General features: G+C 38.2%; 1 protein-coding gene across 3 annotated transcripts in view; it reads right to left on the reverse strand.

Annotated features, from left to right (window-relative positions):
- TSNAX (translin associated factor X) overlaps window positions 1-23555 on the reverse strand; it is a 34978-nt gene extending 11423 nt beyond the window's left edge. Inside the window, exons 1-4 of one of the 3 annotated variants that reach the window (XM_020907017.2) lie at window positions 23477-23555; window positions 22313-22417; window positions 19406-19520; window positions 12989-13119 (exon numbers count right to left, since the gene is read on the reverse strand). In XM_020907017.2, coding sequence (XP_020762676.1) covers window positions 12989-13119; window positions 19406-19520; window positions 22313-22417; window positions 23477-23540 — 415 coding nt within the window. In that variant the 5' untranslated portion in view covers window positions 23541-23555. Of the gene's footprint in view, window positions 1-12988; window positions 13120-19405; window positions 19521-22312; window positions 22418-22731; window positions 22787-22854; window positions 23007-23476 lie in introns of those variants that run through there. The other 2 variants (XM_020907019.2, XM_020907018.2) reach the window with 2 other exon arrangements.
- Window positions 23556-25335: the final 1780 nt, after the last annotated feature.

Below are 25335 nucleotides of genomic sequence, written 5' to 3' on the forward strand. Positions count from 1 at the left end.
AATAAATGCACATAAAAATATAATTCACCAAACAAGAACATAAAATTAAACATTTCAACCATTTTTCAGTGTACAGGGGTGCTGCATTAAGTGCACTGACTTTGCTCTGCAACCAATTCCCACCATCGGGAATTCCCTGGAGGTCCAGTGGTTAGGATTCCATGTTTTCACTGCTGAGGGCTCAGGTTCGACCTCTGGTCAGTGAATTAAGATCCCACAAAGTCACATGGTTTGGCCCCAAACACACACACACAAACAAAAACAAAAACCTGAACCTCTATGCCCATTAAATGACTCCTCATCCCCTCTCTTTCAGTCTCTAATGACCAGCATTCTGCTCTGTCTCTCTGAGTTCAGCCCCTCTGGGCACCTCGCATAAATGCAATCACATGGTAGGTGTCGGACGTCCCCGGTGGCTCAGTAGTAAAGAACCCGCCTGCCAATGCAGGAGACACAGATTTGATCCCTGGGTCGGGAAGATCCCCTGGAGAAGAAAATGGCTACCCACACTAGTATTCTTGCCTGGGAAATCCCATGGACAGGGGAACCTGGCAGGCTACAGTCTATGCGGTAGCAAAAGAGCTGGACGTGACTTAGCAACTAAACAAGCAATGGTATTTGTCCCTTTGTGACTGGCTTATTTCACTGAGCATTTACCCGTGTTGTAGCATGTGTCAGAATGCCCTTCCTTTTCATTTATAAGGCCAAACAATACTCCATTGAATGAATATACAGAATTTTATCTATTCGTCCATCGATGGACACCTAGGCTGCTTCCACCTTTCAGGTATGGTGACTAACACTGCTATGATGATGAGTGTACAAATATCTGCTTGATTCCCGCTTCCAATTCTTTTGGGTATATACACAGAAGTCTCCAACAAAAATTTTTTAAAATACACAAAAAAAATATTGGTAGTATCTAAGTTGAGTGTCAATGTAAGATAATGTATCTGGTACTTTACACATCCACCTTTTCAAAGCTCACTGTAACTTTACATGGTTGTATTACTATCCTTACTTTATGGATGAACAAATTGTGGCTAGAAAGTCACTCAGACCACTTCAGGAGTAAATTTAAGCCCTTCCCACCTTACCTTACTCAACTCCATGTAAAACACACTTTTTTCTCACTTTTCCCCCACTAAACCCCTAGGTCAGTTTTTCTCCATGCTTCGTTTACCTATTCTCTCATCTCTGATACTATGTTCTTTCACGATTCTGTGCTAGTCTGTGCCTATGTGCTCTCTCTCAAATCTTTTTCTACCTGTAAAAAGAGTTTAAGTGTTCTGATACACTCTAATCAAGGTAGCACTCATTTTTTCAAACCTACTACATAAAGCTTATACTTCAATTAAATGCTTCAGTAGGGTTTGCATGATCACCTATTTTGCACCCTAGAACTATGAAGGCAAGAATCATCCCTTTGATACAACTCTGCTCCTTCCTCCATTCCCCAAGATAGTACTTCATATGCAAAACAGACTCAAATGCTTAGTAAACCGCTTCAATGCAATTTATAATGACTGTTCCTCCTCAACAGCTTTATGAAACTCAAGTGCTTTGACAAAAATATTGGTATTTGGTATTCAAATGTTTAGAACTATCTAATTGTCCTTTATCTATAATACTTTGGATTTAAGTCCACTAAGAAAGACATATTCTTACAAACTTAGAGAGTTTAAACCGATGAAGTTCAGAATTAGAGGGCTTATCTGATTTATCTTCATATGCGAAAAAAAGGATATGGAACAAGAGCCCTCAAAATTCATCTGTGGTATTAAGCTCTATTAAGGTGGGTGGCTGTTCAATATTACATTTTCAAGTTTATCTAAAGTCATTATTTAAGTTGTCCTTGTGATGTCTTTGATTAAGTCACCTCAGAGATAAGGGGACCAACTTCTATTCCATAGAAATTAGGTTTCAATATATACCACAGAGAAAGTTCAAGGACATCTGGCCCCAAACACTGAAAGCATTTTTGGTCACATCTAGGTAAAAGGATGTTTAAACAAGTTATGTTTCAACTTGATGAAAAGGACATCCGCTATTTCCAGTGAATAATCCCCAAGGTGAAAATTTTCAATCTACTGCCATATTCTATCAAACAATGCCTTCCCCTTCTGCTTCTGCCTTGGATGAAATCCAATTAGAATTATTTACAAAATCAGCTGCCAGTAAGAGAGAAGTCTGTAGGTTGCTTTTATGTAATTGTTATTTTCCATCTTTTTCTCCTGTGAGAACATGTACAAGGAAACCCAATGAAAGGCTTCTGATTTTTATTTATTCTTATAATATTTAAGCAATATGCATCCCACCCAAATCTCCATCAAAAATCATAGAGCAGTTTCATCATAACTCAAACTACAAATCTTAACTTTCTTTCCAAGCTTCTAGTGTTATAGAACATTGTCTGACATTTTCCCAGCAATTCCTCTTAGGTATATACCCAAGAGAATTGAAAGCACGTGTTCACACACAGACTTGTATATTCTTAACAGTATCATTAACAATAGTCATAAGTAGAAACAATCCAAATGTCCAAAAACTAATGAATGGATAAACAAAATGTAGTATATATGCACAATGAAATTATTCAGCCATAAAAAGAAAGTGCTGATAGAGGCTATGACATAGATTAACCTTGAAACATTATGCTAACTGAAGAATTCAGACACAGAAGGCCACACACTGTACGATCCTGTTTCTATGAGATGTCTGGAACAGGCAAATCCATGTAGACAGAAAGCAGATTAGTGCTTGCCTTGGGGTGAGGGAAGGGAGATGGGGAATGACTGCCAACGGGTCAGGGGTGTCCTTTAGGGATGATGAAAATATTCTGGTGTGAGCGAGCGGTGATAGACACACAACCTTGTGGTTATGCTAAAGATCACTGAACTATACAATTTAAAAAGGTTAATTTTAGATACATAAATTCTATCTCAATCTTTAAAATGGCATTTATAGCTATTTTTAAAGAATACAACCTGAATTTTTTCAAAAGTTACCTTTACCAGATCACTGAAACGTTAAAATAAAATCAGATCTACGTTTGATTCACAGGCCACTCTGCTAGAAAATGTATTCTCAAACATGTAACTTGTACACAGATAATAAATACGTACTACCAACAGTAAAACAAATTCAAATCCACTAACTGGGATTTTGTCTATCTGAGCAAGATTTTACTTTACCAATGAAGAGAGTATGTTGGGCAAATCAGTATTACTGAGTTTTTACCTAAAATGCAAATGAATTTTAGGATTTAGCATACTATTACAGATTAATTCTGCTAAATTCCACAGGGAAGAGAAAGAACTTTTGTTAACAGTTATGTCCCAAAGTAAGAAATGCTTTCCACGAACATATACCATTTAATTTTCAAAGCAATCCATGCAGCAGCTGTTACAGTTCCCCAACATAGAAGTCCAGGTCTGTTTTGCAGCAAAGTCTCTTTTTCTGCTTCACCTCACTGAGTAAATTTTATCTGTTAAGAGCAAACCTGAATAAGTAGAAAAGTTAATAGCAATCTGGAGAGCTTCTGAATCCCCCAGAGCTGACTCTGGGATCCTAGGAGAGGATCACACTCTTTTCCTATTGCAATCGCTATAATACTCCCTGAAACAATTCTCAGCACTTTCAACTTGTGTGTCCCTTGGAGTGACAGTCAAAATATTTTAACAGGAATATAAATTATTACCAATCAATATAAACCTAGAATTTTAAATATATTCTTTTATTCCCTTACAACATTAAAATACATGTATTATAAAACCTGCTTCCCAAGTGATTTAAGATACAGCAAAAACAATCCATCAAACCATCCTGGTAATTCTTCAGTCATTTCTTGATTTTCAGATGTTGGTGGTGTGATCTTTCATTTGGTATGTCTTTCAGCTAAATGATGCCCCTGTCTGAGCCATGACTGATACTGGGAATATCATCAAACTTTTCCATCCAGTAAAATGATGGTCACTAGGAGACTGGGGATCCTGCCCATTTGGGAATTTACAGGCCTGCCTACATGTCAGCTTCCATCTCTCCCTACCGGTCATCAGATCTCTGTTCCGTTCTCATCCTTTACTCTCTTCTAACCACTGGAGGATAGAGAGTAGAGGAGAAAAGAAAGGAAGCACATGGTGTCACTTGGGCATGTGTGTACTCTGGTTGTTTGGTAGGACCCAGGGCAGAGTCCCCTCCGCAGACCCTTTCCTGTGTGTGGAAACAGCTGCTCTCCTCTCCTCCCGGAGTGAGTCTCACACAAACCAAAGTTCCTTGAACTGACCTCACAACCTGTTACTGCAGCAGATAGGCTTCTGCTACTGGGATGCTAGTCCATTAAATATTCCATTCTATTTCCTTCAGTTAAGACTCCATAGATACGCAGTCTTTGGCTTTCTTCTCACTCTACACTCACTTTGGACAATTTTATCCTTGTCTATAAATTCAACTATAGCTTATAACTGATGCCTCCATGGCTGTAACTGTACCCCAAGTCTCTAAACCCATTAGGAAACTGCTCGGGTGCCATATTAACTACATTCAAAACCCAGTCTTCCATCTCTTAAAAATAACATCTGTGCTTAACCAGCTGGCCAAACCAGAAACCTACAGGTTTTCCTAGTTTACTCCCTTTTCTTTGCACTTTTTAAAAAGACCATATTCTAAGAACATGCACTTTTCTCTCCCCACCCACTGTTAAGACAAAATGGAGATGTCCTAACTCCACATCAGGAATGACTGCCAGAGCGTCCTGACTCACCTCCCTGCCTCCAGCCTTCCTCCCAAATAAATATGATAAAATCATAAAGGAAAGCAGACTTGAAATGAGGATGTCTGAGGTCCAAAAGTCAAACCGGTCTCTTACCAGGTGTATAAACTAAAGGAAGTCTATTAAGTTTCTGCACTTCAATTTCCTCATTTGTAAAATACAAACATCTACCTACATTGTAGGTTTTATATAAAATAATATCACAGTGTCTGGTACAAGAGCCCTCTGTAACTACTGAGTTAAAGTGAAGTAGGAATTATTAAAATAAGAATGCTGGGCATTAACTTTTGTTAGAACAGTATTTTGTTGTTGCTGTTACTGTTCAGCCACTAAGTCAGGTCTGACTGTGACCTCATGAACTGCAGCCCGCAAGGCTCCTCTGTCCCCACTATCCCCCAGAGTCTGCTCAAACTCATGCCCACTGAGTCGATGATGCGATCTGACTATTCATCCTACACTGTCCCCACCCCTCTGCCTGCAATCTTTCTCAGATCAGGGTCTTTTCCAATGAGTCAGTTCTTCACATCAGGTGGCCAAAGTACTGGAGCTTCAGCTTCAGCAATGAGTGTTCAGGGTTGATTTCCTTTAGAATTGACTGGTTTGATCTTCTTGCTGACAGTGGGACTCTCAAGAGTCTTCTCCAGTACCACAATTCAAAAGCATCAATTCTTTGGTGCTCAGCCTTCTTCATGGTCCAGCTCTTACATTCAAACATGACTAGTGGAAAAACCATTCCTTTGACTATATGGACCTCCATGAGCAAAGTGATGTCTCTGTTTTTTAATACACTGTCTAGGTTTTTCATAGCTATCCTTCCAAGGAGCAAGTGTCTTTTAATTTCATGGCTGTAGTCACCATCTGCAGTGATTCTGGAGCTCAAGAAAATAAAATCTGTCACTATTCCTACTTTTTCCCTATCTATTTGCCATTAAGTGATGGGACTGGATACCATGATCTTAGTCTCTTGAATGTTGTTTTAAGCCAGCTTTTTCACTCTCTTCTTTCACCTTCAAGGGGCTCTTTAGTTCCTCTTCACTCTCTACCACCTTCTGTCATTAGGGTAGTATCATTTGCATATCTGAGGTTGTTGATATTTCTGCTGTCAATCTTGATTCCAGCTTGTGATTCACCCAGACTGGCATTTCACATGATGCACTCTGAATAGAAGTTAAATAAGCAGGGAGACAATATCCAGCCTTAATGCACTCCTTTCCCAATTTGGAACCGGTCAGTTGTTCCATGTTCAATTCTCACTGATGCTTCTTGACCCACATACAGGTTGCTCAGTGGACAGGTAAGGTGGTCTGGTACTCATCATTTCTTAAAGAATTCTCCACAGTTTGTCGTAATCCACACAGTCAAAGGCTTTAGTCAATGAAGTAGATGTTTTTCTAGAACTCCCTTTTTTTCTCCATGATTCAACGCATGTTGGCAATCTGATCTCTGGTTCCTCTGCGTCTCCAAAAACTCAGCTTGTACATTTGGAAGTTCTTGGTTTATGAACTGTTGAAGTCTAGCTTGAAGGATTTTGAGCATAACCTTACTAGCATGTGAAATGAGTGCAACTGTTCAGTAGTTTTAACATTTCTTGGCATTGCCCTTCTTTGGGACCGGAATGAAAACACCTTTTCCATTCTGTGGCCACTGCTGGGTTTTCCAAATTTGCTGATACCTTGAGCACAGCACTTTAACATCATCTTTTAGGATTTAAATAGCACAGCTGGAATTCCATCACCTCCACCAGGTTTGCTCATAGTAATGCTTCCTAGGGCCCACTTGCCTTCACACACTCCATGATGTCCAGCTCTAGATGAGTGACCACACATTAGGGTCATTAAGACTTTTTTTGTATAGTTCTTCTGTGTATTCTTGCCATCTCTTCTTAATCTCTTATGCTTCTGTTAGATCCTTACTGTTTCTGTCCTTTATTATGCCCATCCTTGCATGAAATAATCCCTTGTTATCTCCAATTTTTTTTAAGAGATCTCTAGTCTTTTCCATTCTATTGTTTTCTTCTGTTTCTATGCATTGTTCATTTAAGAAGGCCTTCTTATCTCTTCATGCTATTCTCTGGAACTCTGCATTCTGTTGGGTGTATTTTTTCCTTTTTCCCTTGCCTTTTCCTTCTCTTCTTTCCTCAGTTACATGTAAAGACTCCTCAGACAACCACTTTGCTTTCGCGCATTTCTTTTGCTTTTGGTCACTGCCTCCTGTACAATGTTATGAACCTCCTCCGCCTACAGTTCTTTAGGCACTCTTTGTCTACCAGATCTAATCCCTTGAATCTGTTTTGTCACCTCCACTGTATAATCATGAGGGAGCTGGTTTAAGTCATTCCTGAATGGTCCTGTGGTTTTTCCTACTTTCTTCAATTTAAGCCCAAGTTTTGCAATAAGGAGCTCATGATCTGAGCCACAGTCAGTTCCAAGTCTTGCTTTTGCTGACTATATAAGACAATATTTAAAACTTCCTTAAACAAAGCAATCATTTTCAGGGTTTTTTTGTCTTCTTTCCAATGTATTTGCTCATAGTTTAGAGGCCATTATTCTTTCAAAATGTTACCCTAGCTCAATGTACACTATCATATCAAGAAGTAATAATAAATTACTTTAAGGGACACTATTGTTGGAATAAGGATCTCTCTGACTTGGTGTGTGTATGTTCAAACTGAGTAGGAAGTTGTCTCATCCATGCTTCCTACTTAGCATTCCCACCCCAAGCCTTACCAACTGACAGATGTCAAGAGTAACTTGATGAAACAGGATTTCAGAAAAGCAGTAAGAATGTTCACAGATGAAAAGAGAAACTGGGTGAAAAGACCTGCCTACACTTGGACCTCCCTACACACTAAGCAGTGTGTATCCAACATTTACCTTAAAAGAATGGTCACAACCTCTGTGACCCAGAAAATGCCTATGAGAGATTTTCTCATGGTCACAGGATTCACCACAAAAATTTGCAGTATGATATAAACAAGTAATTGCAATCAAAGCAGTCACAAGAAATGTACCCTGAATCATCTCACATTTACATGCAAATTTAAACTACATATTTTAATCTATGCAATTAAAATATTTTATTAAATAAATTTAATAAAATTTATTAATATTTTATTAAAATATTTTATTTTATCTATGTAAAACAAAAGGAAGTGAGAGTCTTTAATCAGATACAGGATCTAAGATCATCAAATAAAAGCCGCTGGCTTTGCAGAAAGCAATTACAGTGTAAAGTACCAACTACTAACTAGCAAAATGAATTGGTATAACAAGTTTATCAGGGTAGATAAACAAGTCAGATTCCGATTCCAACGCCATCTCTAAGCTCATTTACAAATTAAGGTGGTGGCACAGGATGTCCTCCAACGTCTCTTTCAGTTCCAAAATTATTTTTGCATTAGGCAAATGAATGCTTCCAAACAAAATTAAAGTACATGCAGAAAAAAAGCATAAATCTATCAGCAGGCATATGCCTGGATTTCACAGTAAGTCAAATGGACATCAGATTATTGAACTGGGCAGAGAAAAATGAACTATCCATCAAACATATTTCATTGTCTTTGGCACAGAGAGCGTATTTCCTATTCTTCCTTGAGCTTAGGTGTGGACATGTAACTGGCCAATAAACTGTGGGCAGGAGTGATGGCTGCCATCTCAAGGGCCCCATAAGACCCTCAGGCGTGACTCTGTGCTCATCCCGTCCACAGCCTGCCGGCTGTGTGCTGCCGTCCTGGCTCGCCTTGGAACCACACACTGGCAACATCAGAGCCCCAAGGGCCTGGGCTGTGAATGACTAAGCAGGCAGGGCACACTCAAACCACCAGCGCCAAGCCTGGGCTTCAAATGAGAAAGAAATGGTTCCTATTTTGTTATGCCACCAAAATATCCTAAGTTTAATCATTTGTTTCCTGTGAATGAATGGGAAGCTTCATTCCCATTAGTTCAGGTAAACCACCTGACTTAACATCTCTGCACACAAAATCTCACAAAAAGAAAAATTCAATGTTTAGCTATATCTTTTCCCCTTCACTAAATTCTTCCATTATTTATTCCAAAGGTTTGCAGATCTTCATGTTCACTTTTTCACTAAGCTGTCTCAATTATGCTAATATACTGAAATGATATCAAATTTTTCTGTACTGATGTGAGCTTTAGAATGTCTCTAAAGATTACTATTGATCCTATTTTTGTATTATATGTAAGCAACAGCCCCTGGAAACATGTTTCCTTTTGGAAGCAACAAAAAACAGTTAAACAAAAATCTGCAAAAGCAAATCATTAGATAAAAGATTTGGCTGAACAACAAGAACAAAAAAGCCCTTTTAAAATACTTTTGCTCTTCATTCTGTCAACATTTATCAAACAGCTATTAAGTGTCTGGGATACCCCAGTTAACAATAACAAAAAACTTTTGTAGAGACTTACAGAGTCCACATTCTAGTAGAGGAAGAGAAACAATAAAGAAACATAATAAATAAGGAGATTAGAGAGCATGTCAAAGTTGTGAAGTGCTATGGGGGGGGGGAGAGCAACACGAGAGTTATAATGTGTTCTGGATTATTTAAGAAAAACCTTCATATTTGGACAAAGAGAAATTTAAGCAATATAAAGCCTTTAATTGGGGTAAGGTTCTAAAGTTCAACAGGTAAATTAAATCCACACAATAAGCAAGCAATGGTACCACTTACTAGCTTATGACCTTGAACAAGTTGCTTAACTCCTGTAAGTCTCAATTTCCCCACTTAAGAAGTGGTAAAAATATTTATGACTCAGGGATACTGCAAAGGTCACATAAATATAAATATTTAATATATAAAGAGCAACAGTTTAAAAAAATATCTGTAGCTGGCCCAAAACTCTCACTCAATCCATCATTCACATTTTCGGAAAAGAGAATTAAAATATTAGTTAGTGTCTGAACTTAAGTTTTCTGCACTAGGATGTCTCAAAATTAAATGACAATTTTTAATATTATCACAATGATATAAATTAAACCCAAAAAAGTACTTTTTTTCTTTGAGATGGAGGGAATTTTCCCCAACTGCTAATTTTTCAACAAGAGGAAAAAAAAAAAAAATATGGTAGGGCACCAAAAAGTTTTAAGTGATTTATTTCAAGTAACTAATTATTTGTCATTTGTTTAGCAATCCCTTGGGACAATCTGTAATGTACTCTGATAAGAAATGTGTAGAAAACAGACCTAACTTTTTGTTGTTGTTCAATTATTAGTAGGATACTCAATGTTTGAGCTAACACAAGTATCCCTTAGGGAAATGCTCTGCATGCCATTAGCACTATTCTTAATGAGGAAAAGCACGGAACTCCTTTAGTTCAATGCCAGAATTGTTTTATCTTCAAGTCAAAAGAACAACTATTTGGAGTAACACCAAAACAAGCATTTAACAATTACAAGCAGCAAGCTATTCATAAGCATCACATTGTTACTGCTACTCTAATTATAAATAAACTTATTTTATCAAGTAAAATATCTATGAGCAAATTTTTAAGTCCCAGACACTTCTCTTGACTGTTTTATTCCTTAACTTTAAGGAAACAAATCTTTATTGCATTAATTTAAAGAACCTCATTTTTTTTAAAGACTTCCTATAGAAAAGTGAGATACAGAGAATCCTTAAATATTTAATTCATGAGTAGGTAATCTCAAAACGTACAAATCATAAACAAAAGTCTTAAATGGAAAATGTACTTAGTCGCTCATTCGTGTCTGACTCTTCGCAACCCCATGGACTGTAGCCCACCAGGCTCCTCTATCCATGAGATTCTCCAGGAAAGAATACTGGAGTAGGTTGCCATGCCCTCCTCCAGGGGATCTTCTCAACCCAGGGACTGAAGCCAGGTCTTCCACATTGTGGGCAGATGGATGCTTTACCATCTGAGCCACTAAGGAAGCCCTAAATGAAATACAGTGCTTCTAAGCACTAATCCCCATAAAATTCATAATCCTATGATTATGATTTAATAATTCATAATCATCAGTGATACTGAAGTGGGAATAACCGAAAAAAGATTCCTCCCATCTTACTAATGCCCTAACTAAACTTTTTCCCAGGGTTAGTGCTTCTTTTCTGATTTAAGAAACACTCTACTGATTCAATGAAATGTCCCCTTTGCCTTTTTTCCCCATTCCTGTTTTGTTCTAAAAGCCAAGCATGACTTCTTAAGTAACATTCTGTGTGTCACTATCCATATGGTCCCTGCTCTTATTTAAAGCCATTCCTTATACTTTACTCACTGATCAATGAAGGACCTACAGCATAACCTACTGGACCAAATGAAGCAAATCAACATCTCTAGATTAATTATGCCTCTTTTTGAATTTCACATAAATGGAATTATACAGTTAGATACTCTTTTGTGTCTGCTTATTTTGTCCAACAGAATGAGAAATTCATATTTGATGCTGCACACCTTTATCCTTTTCTAATGCTATAGAGTACTACATTGGACAACTACATCACAAGATACCCGTTGACCTGTTGATCAGGGTCATCTTTGACTTTTAGGATATTATTATTATAGCTGTTCTGAGATCTCCTGCACATGTTTTTTGGTGATATAATCCTCACTTCTCTCAGGTACATATCCAGAAGTAATCATATGGTAGACACAGGTTTTTTTGCTAGATGCCACCAAAGTTTTTTTTAAATGGTATGGTCAGTATTTACAATTTAGTTATGCTGGTGAGTGAATGGTACCTCATTTGGTTTCACTTTACACTACTCTAGTGAATAATGATGCTGAGCACTTTTTTGTGAATATTCATAGTCATCTGAATAGTCACATTCTGGGGCCCCTATTCAACTATTTTTGTTCATTTTTAAAATTGACTTCTTATTGATTTGGAGGAACTCTCCACATATTCTATATGAGTTCTCTATCCAAAGTATGTACTTAAACGTCATCTCTCAGACTTCAATTTGCCTTTTTGCTTCCTTAAAGATGTCTTTTGATAAAGAGAAATTCTTAATTTTAACAAAATTAAATCAATCCAATTTTCCTTTAGTAGTTAATACTTTCTCCTGTCATTTAAAAAATCTTTCCTACTACAAGGTCATAAATACATTCTCATATGTTCTCTTCTAGAGGCTTGTTTAAATTTCACTTCACCCTTCTTCCTACCATTACCTCTGATCTCCCTTCCCAATCCTCCCAAATTTGTCATATGCAAGGTTGTGCCACCTGACAACATAAACTGAATTAATAAAGCTTTTTTAATTATGTGTGCTATTAATTTAAAAATCAAATAAATCCCTGATAGTAAATAATAACTATGAGGAAGGAAATGTATCTCCTTTTAGAAGACACCATAATGACTCTTCATATCACTTTAGCTTATAATAACGTAACTTCAACTTTAACTGATGTATGCAGGCACTTTCTCTTACTAATAATAAGACAGTTCAACAACCACAGGTTGACATTTCTGAAAAACAAGTCCTGAAATGATAAATATTGAGACTAAAACTGAACATATATTAAACAGATACCAAATGAATTCATTTCTTACTACTGAACTGACCTCAGCTCAGTGGAATCAGCTCTTTGATAGAAACTTCCATTTACTTCTATAAATATGAATGAAACTTTGTCTTTCTGCAAATTTTAGGGGATGCCTGAGTTATACATTTCTCTCTCCTATTAGTGAACTCACAACAAGAAAAGGATGAAGAGGATCAGATCAAGTACTTTAAAGGTTTGTGCAACTGATTTATAAATGGTGATAATCACCAAGATCCAATATTCCATGAAACTTTTTAAATGAATATATAAAACCCAGTATTATTCTAGAATTCCCAGTATGGAGTCGCACTATGAGATGTTTTGGTCCATCTGGATAGGTGATACATCCTCTTTTTATGAACCTACAATGACTGAAACTTAGAGCCACAAGTGAAATATACTCATGGTGGGAAATGAGATACACCCTGTCTGAATATACTCCACTTACTCAAGAATAAAGTTTCTCTATTAAGGGTGTCTCCTCAATTATTTTATCAAAATCTATCAATGACTATCACTACACAGGAAAATAAAGCCAAGTAAGCATTTTAAAATTATCTTTATATTACTACTCAGAAGTCCCAATTTTTAAAGCCAATAATATTTACTGTTCATTATAATTCATGCAATGCACACATAAGTCATTTAACATACTATTGTCTTTTAAACATTACCACTAAAGTAAACCTAGACTCACCTGTAGTAATGGCTCTGTGGAATTGATGCATGTCTTCTACTGAGAGCTCTTGGGCTACCTGCAAAATCTTTTGTCTGACACCATCCAATTTAACTTCTGATTCAGTCAATATTTCTTCCATATCAGGTGCACTACAATCAAGACATTGGGAACTTTTAAAATATCAGCCAGATGTTTTGATAGTGAAAAACTGAAATAAAATACCAACTAATGTACAGCTAAATAAATATGCTATGTATCTTGAAACTTCTAACTCAAAAGTACAACTATAATTTATTAAAAATAGGTGAAAAACATGGAAAATGCTTTAACATAATATTCAGTGTAAAGAAGTATAAGAAGCTGTATTTATAACATAACCATAGCTGCAAGAGAAATTATGTTCATAAAAACATGGCATCTGGATGAATGGATAAAGAAGCTGTGGTACATATTTACAATGGAATATTACTTAGCCATAAGAAGGAATGAAATTAGGTTGTTTACAGTGATGTGGATGGACCTAGAGTCTGTCACACAAAGTGAAGTAACTTAGAAAGAGAAAAATAAATATTGTACATTAATGCATATATATGGAGTTTAGAAAAGTTGTACTGATGAACCTGAGGGGCAGGAACAGAAATGCAGAGAGCAGACTGTGGACACTGCAGGGGAAGGAGAGGGTGGGACAAATTGAGAGAGTAGCATTAGCATATATACACTCAGTTCAGTTCAGTTGCTCAGTCATGTCCAACTCTTTGGGCCCACACAGAATACAGCATGCCAGGCTTTCCTGTCCATCACCAACTCCCAGAGCTTGCTGAAACTCATGCCCATTGAGCTGGTGATGCTAACCATCTTATCCCCTGTCGTCCCATTCTCCTCCTGCCTTCAATCATTCCCAGCATCAGGGTCTCTTCTCATGAGTCAGTTCTTGGCATTAAGTGGCCAAAGTATCGGAGCTTCAGCATCGGTCCTCCCAGTGAACACTCAGGACTGATTTCCTTCCGTGTGTGAGAGATAGCTAACGGCAAGCTGCTGCGCAGCACCGGAGCTCAGCTCGTGCTCCGTGATGACCAGACAGGTGTGGTGGGCTGGGTGGGGGTGAGGCTCCAGAGGGGACACATGTGAACCGACAGCTGACTCACGCTCTCGCACAGCACAAACTAACCAACACTGGAAAGCAGTTATCCTCAACAAGACATCTAGAGAGGTCTACTTTCCATCAGATGGAATAACATGGCTTTGTCACCCCACTGTAAACAACTGAAGAGAAACACATAAACAACAGATAAATAAAAAGGTTTTCAGACACTGTGAAACGGGCAGCACAGGACAGCATGAGATAAGTGAAAAAAAGGACATGTGCCCTATGACGGTCCTATCTGACTGCCTGCGGAGTTTCCAAGGGACAGTGCAGGCATGAGAAACTTAGGTGGACCTGGGAGTCTCCCGCAGTAGAGGCGGGGAAGATGGGCGTTCACAGTGGTCAAGATGGCGAAAACTTGCAAGGCAAAAAAACAAAGGAGAAAACTACATGCAGGGAGTTTCAGAGATCTACAGAAGGGGACTACTCATGTCTTCACTTGTATTTTGATTAGTGTGAACTTGTGAGGCTGAAAAAGGCCCACTCTAAGTGAACACACAAAATAATCTCAATGGCCCATACAAGACCAGAAATAGTTGATTTATCCCTGGCACACTGACAGTACAAAATGTATTAAAGGAAGTTCTTTAGGCAAAAGAAAAATGATGCCAGATGAAGACATGGTTCTATGAATAAAGGAATAAGGGACACCAGAAATGGTAAATATATGGAAAAATGTAACTTTTCAATTTATAAAATCATACTGTTTAAAAATAATAATGTATTATGGGGAGTATTACTTTTATTTAAACAATATTATTTTTAAATTTTTAAGTAAAAACAATAATCCCCAAAATAATTACTATTTTTACTTAAACAATACAGTTTTCTATTTAAAGTTATCTTTTTCCATATACTTACCACTTCTGGTATATTATGGGGATTATGGGCTAAAGCAGGTAGCACTGTAGTATGAATCTGCCTGCCAATGCAGGAGTGCAGGTTCCATCCCTGGGTTGGGAAAATCCCCTTGAGTGGGAAATGGCAACCCGCTCCAGTATTCTTGCCTGGAAAATTCCATGCATAGAGGAGTCTGGAGGGCTACAGTCCATGGGGCCACAAAGAGTCAGACATGACTGAGTATACACCCATAGGGGCTATAAATAAGATAGAAGTAGCATGTATTTCAGAAGTAGTACAAAGGCCAAGCTTGTAAAAGTGAAATGGAAAAGAAAGAATAGAATTATAGGGTTCATATATTATAGGCAAAGTGATATGCAAGCTGTCCTTACTCTGCACAGTATCATGTTAACTGATATCTGTGCATATCAACACTGTGACCTCAATTTACAAAGTAACTATTACCACAGAACCATGCAAAGGAAAGACATGATTCTGAAATGCACACGTTTCAGTTAACATGGTATTGTACAAAGTAAGGACAGCAGGCTGTGACAAGTCATATATTACAAACCATAAAACAACCACTACAAAAACAAAAAACAAGTACAGTTAATAAATCAACAAATAAGATAAAAAATGGAATTATAAAAAATACTCAATCCAAAATAAGGCAAAAAAAAAAAGGAAAATGGATCACAGATTGAACTCCAACCATATCAATAATCACATTAAATGTAAATGGTCTAAATACCTCTGTGAAAGGCAGAGATTAGATAAAATTTATAAATGGATTAAAAAGCAAGAAAGACAAGAAAGCCTTTTAAAATATATACGGTGTTAAAGTGTTAGCCACTCAGTCATGCCTAACTCTGTGACCCCATGGACTGTAACCACAAGGCTCTTCTGTCCATGGAATTCTCCAGGCAAGAATACTGGAGTGGGTAGCCATTCCCTTCTCCAAGGGATCTTCCTGACCTTGGGAATGAATCCAGTCTCCAGCACTGCAGGCAGATTCTTTACTGTCTACGTCACCAGGGAAGTCCAGACATAAATAGATTTAAAATAAAAGGATAAATAAAGATATACCCTGTTAACACTAATCAAAAGAAAATAAGCATATTTATTAACATAATAACAAAGCAGATTTCAAAACAAAGAATATTTCCAGGGATACAATCAATAATAATAATGGGTCAATTCATCAAGTGAACAGAACAATCCTAAATGTTAATACATCAAATGAAAGAACTTAAATACATCAAGCAAAAACTGATAGAACTGCAAAAAGAAATAGACAAATTCCCAATTATAGTCAAGAGATTTCAACATCTCTCAGTAATTGATGGAACAAGTATATGTTAATAAAAATAAGAAATGACATAGATGATTGAACAATATCATCAACCAACTTGACTCAGCTGACACGATAGGACACTACCCCCAATGGCAGCAGAATACATATACTTTTCAAGTGTACAAGGTCCAGAGAGACCATATTCTAGGTCAAAACCAAGCTTCAGTAAATTTAAAAGAATTCAAAAAATAAAAAACATGCTTGGAAAATTCCCAAGTATTTGGAAACAAAATAACATCTAAACAACCCAAGATGAAATCAAAGATGAAAATGAAAATTAGAAAGTATTTTGAACTGAAATGAAAAACAATGTATCAAAATTTGTGGAATGTGGCTAAAGTGTACTTAGAGATGTAAAAGGGAAAGGGATAGCACTGTATTAGAAAAGAAGAAATGATCTGTTTCTTCTTTGATCCCAGCTTCCACCTTAAGAAATTCTTCAGAAAAGGAACAAATGCATCCAAAGTAAGCAGAAAGAAGGAAATAGCAGAAATCAATATGTCAGAAAACCATACAGAATATCAATGAAATCAACAGTAGCCCTTTAAGATCAATAAAATTGATAAACCTCTAGCCAGACAGATCAGGAAAAAGAGAGGATACAAATTACCAACTTCAGGAATGAGAGAGAGAATATTACAACAGGTTCTACAGAAATAAAAGAACATTATGAAACAAAACAGAAAAATTCCTTGAAAGATCAAACTACCAAAGCTCACTGGTAAAGAGATACCTACCTTTATCTATTTAGTTTAACCTTTATCTATTAAAGAAAATGAAAGCATAGTTAAAATATGAAAAGTGCTCACTAAGAGTAGTTATCTTTATGTACTCTGATTTCCTTCATGTAGGGTTTTACTTCCTCTAGTTTATAATTTTTCTAAAGTTTACTACTAGTTTACTAATCAAAAAATGTTATAAACAATATGGAAACAATTAGGATAAAAAATATATGAAATCTGCTTACTGATAATGGTTGTTTATTTCATTCTGTTTCATTTTCATAAAATGTCAGTTTATTTCATTCACTGAGTTCTTTCACTCAGTACCTTAACTTCTCTGTCATTTTATTATTTCTAAAGATTATTATTTTCTAAGTTTATTATAATGAATATTAATTATTTTTTGGTAGACAACCACAAGATGACGTTACACAACATGGTTTTCTCCAAAATATGAAATTCTCCTGTTATAGTTCTACTATTTCTTTAAACTGCTGAATACTGACAATTGTTTTACTTTATTTTTTTTTTTCATTTATTTTTATCAGTTGGAGGCTAATTACTTTACAATATTGTAGTGTTTTTTGCCATACATTGACATGAATCAGCCATGGATTTACATATATTCCCTATCCCAATCCCCCCTCCCACCTCCCTCTTCAACCGATCCCTCTGGGTCTTCCCAGTGCACCAGCCCCGAGCACTTGTCTCATGCATCCAACCTGGGCTGGTGATCTGTTTCACCCTTGATAATATACATGTTTCGATGCTGTTCTCTCGCAACATCCCACCCTCGCCTTCTCCCATAGAGTCTAAAAGTCTGTTCTGTACATCTGTGTCTCTTTTTCTGTTTTGCATATAGGGTTATCGTTACCATCTTTCTAAATTCCATATATATGCGTTGACAATTGTTTTAGAACTGAAATTTCTATTGAAAAAAGTGTTCATAATTCACCAGATCAGTGTTGCTTTTTTTCATAATACAAGCTCAAGTGTGTATAAGCTACCTGAAAACTGGCTCAAAAAACAAGCAAAAAACTAATTTTAGAATCAAGTATAAAGAAGAAAAGGTTAATAGTGTCACATTCCACTAATCTACATATGGCAAATTTGTTTCCACTTAATGGAATGAAAATTAAAGTATTTCAGAGTTACCTTAAAAGTTGTACGTGAATAGAATACTTCAATACTACTTTAATAATAAAAAGCTCATAAATTACACTTGGACTTGCTTAAATACTTTGTCAGACACACAGTGGGGAGCCAACCCTCGCTAGCCTTCTGGAGACATTTGGAATTGGCAATGTAACAAGAATCTCTCTTTGTGAGCTACAGGGTGGATGATTTCTACCTCAATGAAGAACAGAAAAGCAAAGAAAGCTAGTCAAATGAAATACGAAACAAAGATGAGAAACTGGAGATACCGAGCTGCATTCATAAAATATTCCACTTCCCTCCTCTTAATCTAGGCTAGTTTAAGTTTGCTTCTTTTATTTGCAACAAAGAAATCTATCAAATATACAGAACTCCCTAGAAAAACAGTAAAGTCTTACAGAAAGAATGTCACAGAGCTGAAGGTGGGGGAACTTGCAAAGAATTAAGCTTCCCTGGTGGCTTAGACAGTAAAGAATCTGCCTGCAATGCAGGAGACCGGGGTTCAATCCCTGAATCGGGAAGATCCCCAGAAAGAGGACATGGCAACCCACTCCAGTATTCTTGCCTGGGGAGCCTGGTGGGTTACAGTCCATGGGGTCACAGGAGCCAAACATGACTGAGCTACTAGTACTTTCACCTAGAAAAACAGTCAAATCATAGATTAAGAATGTCACAGAGCTGAAGGTGGAAGAATTAAACCCCAAAGAATCCAACAGTCAACACTATCACATGCTGCAAAAATGTAAATAAGAAAAATAAGAAAACAGTAGAAGAGTATATACTAGATTTATCAATATGAGTGAATAAAGGCAATTTCAATTCAGTGAAGCAGAAAGCCCAATGTCCAATGAACTGAAAAATGAATGGGAAGATAAGCAGAATGCAATGTTTACCTAATATTAACATTTTTGCACATATCCAAGAAAAGCTTTAATATTAACAGGCTCTAATAAACCATTAAAGTTTAAATATGTTCACAAACAATAGTTTATCTCTGTGAATGATCTTAACAAGACACAAATCCTTAGCTACCCTGAAAATAAGAAAAATTTCCTATTTTTTAAAAAATGTTTATTCTTAAAATCTACCTGCTACTAACATCCTCTTGATCCTGGTGTTCAAAAAGTCAGCTAGTTACTGTCCACTGACTTACTGATAAATACAAAATACATATCAGCCTGTATCCAACTGTAACAAATTTAAAGATATTTACTTACCTTGTAATTCTATGGAGGAGAAAAATCGTCCTTTTGCTTTCAACAGTTATATCTCGACTAAGTTTGACAAGTCTCTCATATTTGTCATGTCTTGCATCAAGTTCCTGTTGAAATGCTAAAAACACATTATTATGACCATAAGCATGCTTGTTCATTTGAAAGTATAATGAAACAATACTGTCAGCATATAGGAGAAATCAACTTATTTACTTTTAAAAGTACCTGGAAAACAAAAACTCTGCTGCTAACCAAGATATTCTTTCTTTAAATACAGGTATGCCTTAACTGGATTTTACCACTCAGAGCCTCATAATGAGATGTATATATTGTAACAAATTATCTGTTCTAATAAAGAGATTGTTATCACAAAAGTATCACATATAACTACTTACAAAAACTACTTTCAACTACTTCACTAAATTATGTAAAGTTGTTTTTAATTACCTTACCATGTACAATATAAATATCCAGAAAAAATAAACCAGGATTTTCAAATTATGCTTATAAACCTTAATAACATCAACTTTCTGAATTCTCAAGCCCTAGCTGTTGAAATACCCATAAAGCACTTACTTAATAACCACTTTATTTTAGAAAAATTATCATTCCAAAGAACTAACAAGTTGCCTGGCACTCCACAGACATGCTTTGAACGGGAATACAAAAGTTTATTCAGAACTTGAATAAACTATTAACCAAATTAGCAGCTGATAAAGGCCTAAATACATCCCATCTTTTATTACTGAGATAATAATTAGGCTAGCATTTTGCCTAATATTTGAAGACAATCAAATACATTCACATTTTGACTATATTAATGACCACTGTGAATTAGATACTATGAATAAAAAGTTAAATAAGGCAGTTTCTATCCTCAAGCTCAGTCCAGTATGAGACAGAGATGGAAACAAAGAATTGAATGTGATCATGCTATAATAAATACACAGAAAAGGTTCAGTAAAGCAGGAATTATGTTTTTCCTTTTCACTATCAACAGATGCTAAAACACAGTATTAGTAATGTTCAGTCACTCAGTCCTGACTCTTTGAGACCCCATGGACTGCAGCCCCACAGGATCTTCTGTCCATGGGATTTTACAGGAAAGAACTCCTGAGAGGGTTGCATTTCCTACTCCAGAGACTCTTCCCGACCCAGGGATCAAACCTATGTCTCTTGCATCTCCTGCATAGGCTGGCAGATTTTTTACCACTAGCACTACCTGGGGAAGACCTTGCTAGAACACAGATGTTCAATAAATACGTCTTGACTAAATGGGTGGATGTTCAATGAATGCAATGTCTGTCACCAAATTTGCTTGGGAGGAAAATCAGAAAAAAATCAGAGAAGTAGGAAGAAGCTACTTGGAATGGGTCTTAAAAAAAACTACAGTGCATCAGCTGGGCAATGGGGGCACCAAGGTAGAAGCTATTCCAAGCCTAAAGAACTATGAAGACAAAGGCAGGCAGAAACAAAAGACAGCAAAATATGCTTGGAAACAAGCAATGGAGTGTGTGAGCCCATAACGACCGGGAACACCTGACCCAGCGTAGTTTCTCCACTGCGTATATAGCTCTATCAATACGCTCTTTCCTCAATCACAAGTAGGTGTCTTACACCACTGAAGATCACTGTTACGTGCTGTGACAATCTTCAAATATGTCCACAATTTACTTAATACTCCTCCTTTCAAAAAGTGGCACCTAATTCCCTTTCTCTCAAACATGAGGCTGAGTTTTAGTTCATTTCAAACTAATAAGCTATGGCAAAAGTGACATGTATGATACCCAAGATTAGAATATAAGAGAACTGTGGTCTTCTCCTCCCTTCCTCTGTCTGAGGAAGCCAAATGCTGTAACACAAGGACACTCAGGTAGTACCATGAAGGGGTCCACATGGAGGAACACAGAGCTGACTGCTAGCAGAAGACCTAAGTGACTGATAGTTGTGGATCCTTCAACTCAATTCAAGTCTTCAGATGACTCCAAGTTATCTGAACCAACAGCTAACTCAGCCTCCCTTGGATTCCTGAACTACAGAAACTATAAAGAAAAGGATGCTGGGGGAATTCTCTGCTGGTCCAGTGGTTAGCTCTCTGCGATTTTACTGCAAAGGAGCATGGATTCAATCCCAGATAGGGGAACTAAGATCTTGCCTGCCACAGTGTGTCCAAAAAAAATAGCATGCTGGACAGAAGACAAGAGTTACATGAATTTTGTTTTATATTTTGTTTTGCAATGAGGAACACTTTTCCCAAGTTAATATACTGAGAAAAGAGAATCTGGGAATAAATATACACACATATAATTTACATGCAGTTGAGTGCCCACTGTCTGCAAAGAGGTATAGTGAAAACAAAAATACAGCATTTCCCTCCTGGTTCAGTGGTTGAGACTTCACCCAATGAAGAGGGTCACCCAATGAAGAGGGTGTGAGGTTGATGCCTGGTCAGGAATCCCACATGCCTCATGGCCAAAAAATCAAAACATAAAATAGAAGTAGTTATTATAACAAATCCAATAAAAACTTTAAAAATGTTCCACATCAAAAAAATCTTTAAAAAACAAAAAGTCTCCAAAAGCTTAGTGGAGAAAACAAAACCAATACACGTTAAAAATTAAGTAACCAAATATCCGTATATATACTGCTGACATGTATGCTTGTGTATCAGGCGAACAGTAATTTTCAGTCATGTGGCATGTCTGATGTTAATTAATGTTTACCTGTGAAACTTAAAAGGGAAAAAAAAAGTCAAGATTTCCGTAATCTCAATTTTCATAGCAGACCGAGCACCACTGCAAAACCTCCAGGAAAAGTCTCAAGAGACTGAAGCATAACATAGCTAAGTGATCCTTTTTACAACCTCTTTAGTTCTCTTCCCTTCACCAGTTTACATGACAGAGAACTTACATTTGAAGGCCAACATCACAGGTGAAGATGAATTAACATCCTTCCCTTCTCTTCTCTGGTTATGTGGGAAATTGTCATGCTTCCTTTTCCTGAACCCTCCTGATCCTTACATAGAGAAGGAAAAAAAGGTTGGACAGGGCTCTCCCATCGCCAGGACTTAACAACACATAATAGAGGTAAACCCCTTTCTTCCTTAAAACCAGACCTCCCCTGGGCCGTCATCGCAGAGACTTTCTAGCAAACGAACAGAAATGCAGCCCTACCTTCCCCGACCACCTCCCAAACGTTAAGCTCATCCAAACCTCCCACAATGGGTTCCTTGATCTGGAACAACATGGGGCAATTACCGAACTAAGATAAAAATGGCTCGAGGATTAAGGAAAAGAGGTAAATAGGGCCAATGTGGCCGGGGAAATCACCAGGGCCGCCGCCCCCCGAGTCTGCGAGGGGAGAAAGCATCTTTCAAGGGTGGGAAGTGGAAAATGCGACCAAAAGGCTGGATTAAATAAATAAATCACGCCCAAAGCTATTGAGGATGCCACCTTCTTTGCTGCTCATGTTGTCACGGCCTACGGCGAGAAGAGAGGAGACTAAGCGCCTCGGCGCGAGCAGGGTAACGCGCGGCGGCGGCCTAAGAGCCCTCAGCAGCGCCCTGTACAGCCGGCCGACGTCAACGCACTAGCCGGAAGCGCGCGCCAGCAACCACTCAGGCTTCCCTCTTCGCCCGCGCACACTTCCGGCCGCGTCCCCGCCCCGCCTGCGCTGCCTCTGCCCGGCGCTTGGCCCGAGGACCTCGCGCCCCGGCGCTGTTGTCGCAGCTGCCCTCTGCTACGCCTGAAGACAGAAGGGACTTTACATACTTTTCCGTACTACCTGTTCATAAAAAAAGACGCCTGCGTCCCTCTGAGAGGGAGAGCAGTGTGAAGGCTGGAAAGCGACGAAAGATGTATGATTTTTTTTTTTTTTTTTCTTTTTCTCAAGGCGCCTTTGGAACACCCTCGCGTGCGCCCCTGCATGGGCCCCTGGCCCCCGCGCGGTGCATAGTGGGGGTTGTAGTTCGCCGCTGGAGGCGGCCCTGCGGCGCCGGGGAACCTGCGGGTGAGAAAGGGAGCATCCCCGCGTCTCCTCTGCGACGGTTTTCTTGTGATCGAGGCTGAACCTTACCGAGATAGGAGTCTTTTCCGTTCCTGGTGCTGACGCCGGCAGCTAAAGTGATGAAAATATGCATAGCAATCAGTGCAAGACGTTGCTGGTCTCTCTCCCCTGTGTGTCCCCCTCCCGCCCCTCCCTCTCCCCCTCTCCCTCCGTCTTCCTGTGTCGTCCGTTGTGCTCCTCTCCGGAAAGCCTTCTTTCGCGGTGGTCTCCGTCTCTGAGTGACTGTGTGACCTTAAGGAAGTAATTCATCTCTAGCTCAATTTCTTCATCTGTAAAATGGGGGTAAATTTGGACCCGTCTCGTAGGATTATTTGACCATTAAATGAGTTACCGCTAAGAAGCGCACAAGAGTCTTTCAGACAGTAAAATCTCAGTTAAAGATTAGCTTTGATACCCTTCTTCCCACCGTCACTTTCCAAAAGGAACATGCGCTCCAGCATCCTCTGAGGTAGAACTCAGGCTGAGGCTTGGTTAATTGGACGGCGTGGGGCGGATTGGGAAAACACAAGTACTATATTAGTACGTTTTCCCTAAAAAACCGCTTTATTGTGGGCACTTTATATACACAGTCTTTCCTCCTTGTTTACTTAGTAACAAAGGAGCAGTGATTGAAATGAAATAACTTGGCAGTGATTTCGAGCGCCTGACAGACCTGTGTCATAGGAAGGTTTTCTGTTCTAGCTAAACCCTAGGGTCTCTTCAGCTTTGAAGCAAGAAGCTTGGGAAGCACCACCCATTACGTCTCTGCAGCTTTGAATACATGTATCAATTAGCCACATTCCTTGTGGATGAAGTAGGCTCCTGAAGACCTGGACTGAACTGCTTTGCTGATGTACTGAACCGCTTTGCTGATGATGTTGGTCGTAAAATTCCAAGTTTGTGTGAAGTCTGATCCTACTGACCCTTATCCAGTGGTCTTCTACTCTTTGATTAGAGATGGCTTGACCATGACAAAAACAGAGAGAGAGAGAGAACTTTCTTATAATTGTAATCATTTTAACGGGACTCCTTCTACATCCAAGGAAGCTACTTATTTACGACATTAGAGTTAGTGCTTACTTGAACTATATAGTGGGAAAAGGGTATTTTCCCCCACTCCACTGGTATAGCAGCTCACAAGACCTCAACTTTCCAAAACCTGGATCCATCATATCCTTTTCTTTCCCCAGCCACCACTCCTGTTCATCTGTTCAACTCAGCAGTGTTTCTTGAACTGCTTTTCACTGGTCTCTCATAAGTATAAGGATTAGAACACTAAGTTTCATAACCTATAATGATGCCTCAAAGTATAATACTTAATGGAGGTGAATCCCAGGAATACTTTCCCAGTACTCATTTGCATATGTCTTTACCCCAGGTGTCCCAGCTGTAACTACTCCTTTGTCAGGAAATGCCTCTCAACCTGGTGGCACCTGCAGAAGGCATCTCCACCCTGTCTCCTTGTTTTATTGCTGCAAATGCATAAACACAGTTTCGGTACTTAGTGGAACATATTTTCTTTTGTTTCTAAGGGAAAGCTACCACCCTAAGTTGGGGGAAGGAAGGTAAAAGATTTTCAGTAAGATTCCACTTCTGGAATGGTGCTCTTTCCTCCTCATATTGCATTCTATCTGCCCACATTTGACTGTATAAAGTCCTACACCTTTTAAATGCACCTGTTTTTATTCAGTCCATAAATCCTCAACATTTGTCACCTTTACAGGAAAAAATACCACATGCAAAAATTGGTTTTGATTATTTAGGAAAGCACAGTAAAGTAACAGATGAAATGCAGGCCATCACAAGAGTTTGTGCTGCAGCATTTATCTTATTATGTACTTATTACATAAACTGGGGGGCAGGGTGTCCAGGAACTAGGTGGGACAGGG

Source organism: Odocoileus virginianus, chromosome 7, assembly GCF_023699985.2.
Source record: "Odocoileus virginianus isolate 20LAN1187 ecotype Illinois chromosome 7, Ovbor_1.2, whole genome shotgun sequence".
NCBI classification, from domain to species: Eukaryota; Metazoa; Chordata; class Mammalia; order Artiodactyla; family Cervidae; genus Odocoileus; species Odocoileus virginianus.